The following is a 9,893-nucleotide window of genomic DNA, read 5'->3' as shown; positions in this document are numbered from 1 at the left end:
GCTGATATTTTTCATCATTTTCTGGCATTTTACAGACAAAACTCACCAACGAATCAAGGGAAAGATCAGCAGGTTCATCGGCAATGAAAAGACTCGTTTACTGCGGCTGTTTTTCTGCAAAATAGTCGTTTATGACATAATGCCTTTAATGTCGTACTTCAACTCTCTTTGGATCGTTAGCTTTTGGGGAAACACCTGCACATTACTCTGGCTGCACACATGAGTCGTGTTTAAGGCGTCCAATCAGGTTTCTAGGACGCGTTTCTAAAAGCTGGCCTGGCCCCGAGATGGCAAACAATCCAGAGGGTTAGTGGAGGTGTTTAGCCGTCTCTGGAGGTATTAGCATGAGCTCAGCTACTTTCCTGCTTTCAGACACCCGCGGTATGTGGCTGGGAGAAAATAGATTACGCGTGCTGAGGAGGCCACAACAGCGTGGAATGTGGGTCGCGGTTCAGGCTCCGTATCGGCCTCTCAGTCCCAGAACTTTGAAGCCCAGGAGGTGAAACCACGGCGGGTGATGCACCTCAAGCCCTGAGCTGTTTTCACGACATTTACGTCTGAATAAACATCTTAAGACTGGACTGGTGACTGCAGCTAGACCTTAAAATGAACCCTACGCTCCGTGCAAATACAAAACGTGTTCACACCTGAGTAAAACATGCTCTACTGTAAATGAGGCCATGCTTCGTCCACTATTCCAGCAAAAACAGCCTTTAAACCTCCTGCATCGATCGTAACCATCGGTCTACTGGACGTTCCTCGTCTGGCCTTCTTCCAGGAATGGCGCCGCTTGCATCTTTAAAACTGATCTGACCTGGTCCTGCTGCAGCCACTTCCAGGGTGCAAGAGGTTAATGCACCTTAACCCTGCTGTCGGCAGGGCGTCCTGTAGATTAAATGTTATTTTAAGGGCTTAAAGACCCCCTGCGGTGAAAATCAACATTTGTTTACTCGCGGTGGTTTCTTTAATGCTGGGAGACGCATCAGCAGCGACATAAGCAGTCGAATCGGCTTCACGTTGCAGCGTAAAGACAAACGTGAAGAAGTAAATCCTGTCAGGATGCAGAGTGGAGCTGTCAGCATAGCAACTCCTCAGAACCGTTCTGTAGTTCCAGCATGTTTGGCTGAATTCCTCCGATACATCAACCGTCCACTGTGCAGCGTTCAGTAGTTTTAATGAGTTTGGTGAGCTGGTGTGCTGAGCTGCAGTGGAGAGGCTTCATAGAGCTGCACAATCTAGAGAAACAACAGCATAGAGGTAAATCTCAGCCACTTTAAATGATTAGCTTAGCATCTTTGTGAAGCTGCAACCAGTGGCGCTTTAACCAAAATGCTAATGCTAGCATGCTAAATGGCCTAAAATGACAGCGCTAACATGCTGATATTCAGCTCGTGTATTTAATACCTTGTGTTCATGAGAAAACACTGCCTCTTGTGGAGTTGTAGATGTTTTATGAAAGCTGCAGTTTCAGGAGTTTTCTGATATTTTCAGGCCACAGAAGCTCATTTTTCAGAGAATATTCTGCAGCATAGTCTGACTTACCAGATGTGGACTTCGGGTATAACCGTCCATTGCTGGCGTCTCCCAGAGGTTTCTTGCAAAACGGTTTTAAAGCTCGATGTGGCAGCTCATTATTACGACTATCTTGACTATTATCACAGTGCCTAACTCCACACTCATCCAAAAACACCCAAAGAGGCGGAGCTTGTGTTTCCACACCCTTAATTATGTCGAACTTTAAAGTCACCCCCAGTGCAGTTAAAGTAGCTCCAGAGACCAAAAAGACTCTTGTTCCAGACTGTAGATGTGTTTATTCCTGCTGTAAAGTTGGACATTTTAACATGAAGGTCAATGAGGATTGACTCACTTTCAGCGGCGGCCTCGAGTGGACGTTTGAGGAACTGCAGCTTTTTATTTTTCAACCCCAGAGTTGTTGTTCGGTCACAACCACAAGCTCAAGACTTTCATTTAAAACCACTAAATATTAACGTTCACCATTATAGCTAATTTGCTAATTAGCATTAAAAACAGACAGGAAGTGGTACAAATGCAGTGGATTGTAAGCTTTAAAAAGTAATAGAAATGAAATGTCTACAGTGTGCATAAATGTGCAAAATGTCTCTCTAGGAAGCTATAATGAGCATTTTTGCTGTTTTCCAACATTTTCTACACTAAATCTGACATTTTCATCGTCGGATACTGACGGTACACCCTCAGAAAATCTGTTCCTGGATGACATCAGAACTATGTTATGTGCTCTGGAGCCTAATATTGCTTTTGATGTAACTCGAGATGACATAAATACATAAAAAAAGGTCTGTCCTGAGGCATTTGTTAGGTTGGAAGTCTGAAAAACAAGGGAATCATCAGAAGAATCCACCAAATTAACCATATCTCTTCAACAGAACAACATGTTTAGATGATTTCATGTGGTTTCCTTTTGATACCTGATACAGTATTTTGCTTTGAAATCTCTGCACTGAAGCCTTAATCAATGATTCACAGATAAATCCGTGTCACTGAGCCAGTAATCATTCGTCTCAGCCACAGCTCATCAGTAAAAGTTGTTTCTCATCTTCGTATTACACCAGATCAGGAAATCACAGGTAGAACCAACGACATTAGCCACGACCTCGATGCATCCAGCGGCGACGGCCGACTGGAACCGAGCCGGTCGTTTGCATCATCAGCTGCACTCGTGTTTGACAAGTTGAGAAAAAGGTTTTTACCTGTGAGCTCCAGGGTGTCGTCTAGTCAGTCAGCTGTGACATATAGAGAGGAAGACGTCTGCTGTCAGGAGGGTTTTATGTTTTATACACATCAGACGTCAAATAAAAGAGATTAAACACCACCGTGAAGGTTTCACTTCCTGTCCGGTTTTCTATCTGGATGATGTTTTCAAAGCTAAAAGGCTCAGATGTGTTTTTGGATTTGGTGTTTGAACCCACTGAGGCTGCTACAGTCAATACTAATACAAGTCCAATGAAGGAAAAGTGAAAAATCAATACACAAGCTGAAAGATAACATTAGGGCTCATAAATAAAAATATTACTGAAACCGTTTGTTTTATTCTTTGTGAGGTGAATTAGCTTTTTCTCTACAATCAGAGGATATTCTTTAGTTACAACTTGATGAACACGCCTTTGAGTTGATTCCTCATAAAAAAAATAAAATAAAATAAAAAAGCACTTCCCAGTTGTTTAAAGTAAATTTTCTCTAATTTTTTTATATTGACAGACACTTAAAAGATTAAATTCCAATTAGGTTTTCTTCATTAGTTGTTTTGTTTATTTTTGTTGTTTGTTTGTTTGTTGGCATCTTCATGTTGTTTTTTTTTCCATTTCCTCTAAGAAATCAATTAATTCAACAATTTTTGCATCGTTTTTTTAAGTTTATGACAATTTTTTAATCAAATCATTTTCAACCAACAAACTTTATTCAGTCATGAGAATCTTTAATCAGCGTTATTCTTAATTGGCACTCATTAATGTTTGGTAGTTCTTAAGTTGATTACTTGAAAAGCACATGATTTCCAGCTAGTTTTTTAAAATTTTATTTAAAGGTTGTTTTTTGGTTTTATATACTCAAGTTTTTATGTTGACAAACATTAAAAAGATTCAGTTGCTCCAATTACATTTTTCACGTTTTTCTTCAAATGGTAGCTTTTGAGAAATTATCTAAAATATTAGGATTATTTTTTTTTAGTTGCTCCAACTGGTTTTTCCACCTTATTTAAAAGATTTATTTTTTTAATGTGTGGTATGTACCTAAATTTTATAATTATACCCACAAGTTTATAAGTTGTCAAGATTACAAGAACAAGTTTTACGTAAGCAGGAGAGAAGCCAGTTTATTTAAGTTACCTCAACATGAATTTAGATTCAATCAACCAACGCAGAAATCTGAGTTGAAAAAACACAGAATTTTAAATTGATGCAACATTATTTTTGTCCATCAAAAACAATATGAGCAACTTAAAAGGTTTGTTTAAATGATTAAATTAGAACGTTTATATCTTGCAGCCATGCATTTAGTTATTGTTGTAAATAAGTCAATAAGAGGATTACTTTTCAGAGTGCACGGCTAGAGGACATTTTCTTTTATTCGTCAGTGTCAAGAAGTGAAACTGAGACACTTTTCTTTAAGCTCCAGCAGGAAGACGTCTCTTCACTTCTAAAGCGCAGCAGGACTCACGGCTGTCAGTCTAACTGTTTTCTCGTCTCCTCAGGTTGTCCTGCAGAACCTGCTGATGTGCATGATCTGCTTCTACTCTCTCTACTACATCGTGGTCAGCGTCTGCATCGGGCTGCTCAGGTGAACTCTCATCCCGTCCAGCACCAGCAGAGCTCAGTCGGGTTCTGGTCTCACTCTGCCGTCTCTTTCCTTCCGTCTTCAGGGTTCCTGAGATCAACAGCTTGTTGGCTCCGTTCGACTACACGACTCAACCGTCATGGCAGAACCCCAAATACCTCGGTGAGTCCCAGCAGGGCGACGCAGAACCTTCAGCCGAGCGGCACATGTTAGAGAGCAGCAGACAAGAGGGTCCACTGTGTTCTGCTGGATCTCACTTTAATGCATTAGTTTGATACTATAATGACCGGCTGCATGTGCACAATCAACGCTTTTTAAATGGTTGTTTTGCTTTATGAACAACTCACTGTTATTTTACACATATTTCCTGTTCTGTTAAATCACTAACGCGTACTTCTTAAGTCAGAACTGAAGGTTTTTCTCAAATAAAGGAAACTCACCTGCAGCAAAACGATAGGAACTGAGAATTTTATCGAGTTTGTTCAGCGGGGTTTCATTTATTCAAGCATGATTTCTCCTGATCAGACGGTCAGAATCACAAGGAAATAGATTGATTTTTGCAGAAAAACTCATTCTGAGCAGGAACCTCGAGCAGCTAAGTGACCAAAGAGATGAAACTATAATGTAATAGTTGATTTCTAGTGTATTTCAGTTCATTTTTCTCCATCTTATCTTCCTGTTTGGTTTTAAAAGCTGATAAGATCAATAAGTGACGGCTAAATTTTATTCATGTGCTTCAGTTTTAGAGTTCACTTCTGATATAATGCGAATATACAGTAACTAGTGATGCATTTTTGGTAAAAGATAAAAAAATAAAAACGTTAAACTGTTGATTTTTCAGATTCTAGATGTTTTCAGGCACAAACAGAAAAACTCAGTTAAACGTCACGCCGCTTATAATAAACCGGCCTCTTTCTTTCTTTCTTTCTTTCTTTCTCTCGGTGCCTCCAGTCGGAGTGATTTCCACAGAAGTGACCTACGTTCTGGGCGGCCTGGTGTTCGCCTGGATCGTGGAGGAGTGGGTCTGGGATTACGCCATAACTGTCACGCTGCTGCACGTCGCCATGACTGTGGCAGGTAAACACACACACACACACACACACACACACACACACACAAAGTGGATCAATAGAGCGGAACAGCTGATCGGATTAGAGTTGCTGCTTATGTAACTGGACCTAGTGGCTGCAGCGTATCAACAAACTGCTCGCTGACTGTCCGGCTGTGCATCAGCTGAATTAAGGGTTTGCACATATTGTCAGGTACATTATTTTTAAGCATCTGTCACTTTTTAAATCACAGCTTTCTGGTGTGTTTCTTTGCAGTGATGTCAGAATTCCCTTCAGCTGAGCACTGGTGGATGGCTCTGGGTAAGAGCTACTCGTTTTTCTCTCTATCTGACCGACGTTTTCCTTTTTCTTACTCCCAGACGTATTATTATTCACGTCCTACCTGCCTCTACGGTCAGATTACATTCACTCCAGTACATTTTTATTATAAAACAGCACTTTAAACATAGACCACATCTAAAAGGTTGGATGCTGTGATGTTAAATCTTCAGGTTTGGTGATTGTTATGAAGTCTGACATGATGAGGGAGGGTTGTGGTTGCAACCATCCAAGCCACACCCTGAAACAAATCCTACTTTATTGTCTGTTTTCCTCTAAATGTGACTGTAATTTACAAAATGAGCATCCTCCTGTACTGAAGGAGACTTGAAACTAGCGTCTGAGACCATAAACTCATCAGGAAAACGTTTACTGAGGTGACAGATCAAGTGAGAAGTAGCTCCTTTTCTCATAGACGTCTATAGAATCTGTTTTCTTTTTGCAATCAGACGAGTCGCCTCCTGCTGGCTGTTACAAAGAATGCAAGTTTAAGGCTTCACTTCTTTAGATCTGGAGGCCACATTCAGAGCTGTATAGTTTTAAAAAGAAAACAATCTCTGTTTAAAGGAGCAGCATCTTAAATGTGAGTTCAAGTTGGGTGCAAAACAAAACACCTGAAGACTTTTTTTAGCTCCCTGCAGTCAGAAAAGCTGTTCAAAATGAACAGATATTCAATATTCAGGGCAAATAAAAGGGTCAAATCTTCAAATCTAAGCTGAAAATGACGAAAACCAACAACCGCTGATGAGTTTTTTTGTCTAATTCTCCTCATTACAGTAAACTGAGTAGCTTAGAATAGACACTAGTCTGACTTTTTATGGACCAAACAATTAATAGATCATTAGAGAAATAACCATCAATAAAAATAATCATTATTCGCAACCACGCATTGGATTTTAGCAGCAAACTCAACCAGTAGTTCAGACACTGGGTGTGGATGTAGCAGAAGTTTGTGTGTTTTATAATAAAAGTGTTCTGATGTGGATGAAGCTGCTGTTGGTCTGCAGGCAGGTTTTCTTTTTGCAGGATGGTTGGATGAAAACTCATCAAATATCATGTAGAAAGTGTTTCCTAATCGGTCAGTGAGGATGTGAGGAAAACAAACCTCGTGACCTGTAAATCTTCTCAGATTTCTCAGTTTTTCTGCTTCATCTCTGTGCAGGTTCAGGCCTGGTGATGATGATCTTCGGAGGACAGCTTCTCGCCTACAAACTCTTCAGGAGCAACTTTGTGTATCCAGCTGAGCTACAGAACTTCTAATCAACATGAGAAAAAAAACAAAAAACACGGCATAACTGCTTAATGTCAGGTCTCTGTTTCTGGTACGAATCACGTCCATCCAGGATATATGCAGACATATATTTATATTTTCTATAAAGCAACACAGGACACCAGATAACTCGGTCCGTTAGCTGATAGTCTGATCCCACCTTGTACAAATCGCCTAACTTTGTCTAATGCTGTTTTTTTGTTGTAACATACTCTGTACAGTTTAAATATTTTTTTGTATTGTTTCTTTACCCTCAAAATATTAGACGCTGAGCAATAGAGAAGACTTTACAGCTGGAAGGTTTCTGTAGTGATGAGTTAAGTCACAGGACAGATTTGTGTGTCGTTTAGCAGCCTGGTTTTAAAAAAATGACCTGTTTAGGAAGCAAGAAAACGCAGATCTGTTAGATTTCATGCTGAGTTGCTATTAAAAAGACCCACCGACACCACAGATAATCACTTTAATGTTGGCTGTATATGTTAGTTACAATCTATTAAGAATTTGCATTAAAGATTTTATCCATAAAGATTGTTTCGTGTGTGTGTGTGTGTGTCCATATCTCGAACCACGGATTTTATTTGTGTATTTTAAAGAAATCCAGTTGTTTGTGTGACATAAGAAATAAAACATTTAGGGTGAGGAGTGCTCCACATTGAAATCAGCGCCACACACTTGTAGCACATGTTTTTGTGATTAATAATGTGATTTATTGGTCTGAAAGTGGGCTCTGGTTAGTGAACTGATGATAGCACACTTTTAGAACAGTAAATTAATTATTTTATATTTTCATATTTATATTGTAGTTGGTTTGCTGATCCAAATACGTCACAATGTTTGAGCTAAAACCAGGTTAAATCTAAAAGAAATAAATCAAATTCAAATAATTTTAACACAATATGTAGAGTTTAAGTGTGAGTCTTGGATATTTACAGCTGTTTAATCTGTGTTCTAAATATTGTGGATGAATTATGAGCATTTGTCTATAGAAGAAAGAGAACTGTGACATTTTGATGTTTTTAAACTAATGACAGGGACAAAGCAGTTTTAAAGTTCCACATCCATTAGAAAACATTTTTATCAAGAAAACTAAAAGGAAAAGACCTAAAAGACAAGCTGGCAATTAAAACAAATTTGACTTTCAGCCAATATTTTCACTGAAAAAAAGTCTTAAGCTTAATATCTAATTAAGACAAACAATTTTGTATCTTAACCCCACAGAGGATAAAGAAAATGGATAGAAATTAGTATTTTACATCATACTGTAGGGTTTTAACTAGAATATTTTGATTATTCAGGTAAATTCATGTAATAAATAACCTTGTAGAGTCTTAACCTTGATATTTTCTTACTTTTTATTTGGTATTATTTGTAATATTTAACATTTTACCAGACAGAATAACATCACCACAGAGTTCATCACTTCTGTTGTCGTCCTGCAGGTGGTGTCGCAGGTAAAATGTCCGACTGGAAACTTATCCCAGTTTAATTAAACGCGCCTTCACGTTTTGACCTGTTTGATGCTGTCAGTTAGAAAACAGTTTAACTGAGACAAAGCTGTTAAATATTTCTCAGATAAATTCAATAGCTTACCTTCCTGCTGCTAAATGTCCGGGAACGGCTTAATATCGAGCATCCGGAGGCTGATGGAGTCTGACGGGCCGCTGACGAGCAGGTCTGCGGTGAGTTTGACGCTGTTAGCTTAGTTAGCTGCTCCGTTAGCCGTTCCGTTAGCCGCTCCGTTAGCCGCTCAGCTAGCGGCTCAGCTAGCGGCTCAGTTAGCTGCTAACATGCTAATTATGTTTCTATTTATGAGTAAAAGAGAAATAATGTCGTCCTAATATAAAAGTAGACATTGCAGAGCAAAACACTAGCTGTTCATTAACTGAGCTATGTTGATAGTTTTTGGCTATTGCAGTATTTTATTAGACAGTTATGCAAAGTAGCCCATATTTAATAAGTGAATACCTCATTTGCTAATTTAAACTTAAACATTCATAAAACTTGTAATACAGAATAATTATCTTAATATATATAATCAACAGGGGAGATTTCATGTTGATATCTGTTGGTTAAATAGTGGTCTACAATAAAAATTTTAAAAAATGTAATTTTACAATATATATATTTCAAACCTTAATCAATCTTGTGACATAAATACCAAAAAAAAAAAATCCTCAAGGGCAAAATCGTTAATACAAATTAAATAATGCTTCTTGTTTTATCTTTTTTAATTCACATTTTTTCATTCAAAGGTTTTTCAGTTGAATGAAAATGTGTGATTTTGTGTTCTGAATGTCCTTTTTGTGCCTGTAGGTGTTAAAAATGGTCAAAGAATTCACAGTGATATTATAAAACTCACATTTTACCACATTTCTGCAGAGTCCTTTCGAGCAGCTCCGTCAGCAGATGGATGACGTCCTGGGAGACGGAGGGATCCTGAAGCAGGTGGTCCAGCCAGGAGAGGGTCCGCCGGTGCCCCAGAACGCTTCAGTATTAAGTATCTATGAGTGCAGGTTTATTTCTAAAACCTGTCATACGGTCGTAGTTCATAACTGCAGCGTGTTTTTTCTTCCACAGTCCATTACTCTGGTTTCCTGGAGTACTCTGACCAGCCTTTTGAAACCACCACTAACTTCAGGTTCCCTCAGATGATGAAGCTGGGAAGAGGTGAGAGGTTCTTCAGGCTGGTTTGAACAGTGACTGTCCTGGTCTTGATTTAGAGGTTGTTTTTTCATGATGTGGTTTGTCGGAGCAGATGTGACACTGGCCGGCCTGGAGCTCGGTCTGCTCACCATGAAGAAGGGAGAGTTCTCCCGTTTCCTCCTGCAGCCTCGGTACGCCTACGGAGACATGGGCTGTCCTCCGCTCATCCCTGCTGCCGCCGCGGTTCTGTACGAGGTCCAGATCCTCGACTACCTCGACTC

General features: G+C 39.3%; 2 protein-coding genes across 2 annotated transcripts in view; both read left to right on the top strand.

Moving 5' to 3' along the window:
- tmem244 (transmembrane protein 244) overlaps positions 1 to 6,959 on the top strand; it is a 15,420-nt gene extending 8,461 nt beyond the window's left edge. Inside the window, exons 2-6 of the mRNA XM_008299825.1 lie at positions 4,229 to 4,314; positions 4,397 to 4,473; positions 5,263 to 5,388; positions 5,637 to 5,681; positions 6,862 to 6,959. Of these exons, the coding sequence (XP_008298047.1) occupies positions 4,229 to 4,314; positions 4,397 to 4,473; positions 5,263 to 5,388; positions 5,637 to 5,681; positions 6,862 to 6,959 (432 nt within the window). The remainder of the gene's footprint in view (positions 1 to 4,228; positions 4,315 to 4,396; positions 4,474 to 5,262; positions 5,389 to 5,636; positions 5,682 to 6,861) is intronic.
- Positions 6,960 to 8,573: 1,614 nt separating this feature from the next.
- Positions 8,574 to 9,893, top strand: part of fkbp6 (FKBP prolyl isomerase 6) — a 13,732-nt gene continuing 12,412 nt past the window's right edge. The window contains exons 1-4 of the mRNA XM_008299824.1: positions 8,574 to 8,648; positions 9,349 to 9,466; positions 9,547 to 9,636; positions 9,725 to 9,893. The exon at positions 9,725 to 9,893 is cut by the window's right edge and continues 14 nt beyond it. Coding sequence (XP_008298046.1) covers positions 8,574 to 8,648; positions 9,349 to 9,466; positions 9,547 to 9,636; positions 9,725 to 9,893 — 452 coding nt within the window. The remainder of the gene's footprint in view (positions 8,649 to 9,348; positions 9,467 to 9,546; positions 9,637 to 9,724) is intronic.

The sequence above is a fragment of the Stegastes partitus genome, unplaced genomic scaffold (genome assembly GCF_000690725.1).
Source record: "Stegastes partitus isolate 25-593 unplaced genomic scaffold, Stegastes_partitus-1.0.2 Scaffold1469, whole genome shotgun sequence".
NCBI classification, from domain to species: domain Eukaryota; kingdom Metazoa; phylum Chordata; class Actinopteri; family Pomacentridae; genus Stegastes; species Stegastes partitus.
Note: the sequence above shows the minus strand (reverse complement) of the source record. Positions and strands in the feature narration are given on the sequence as shown.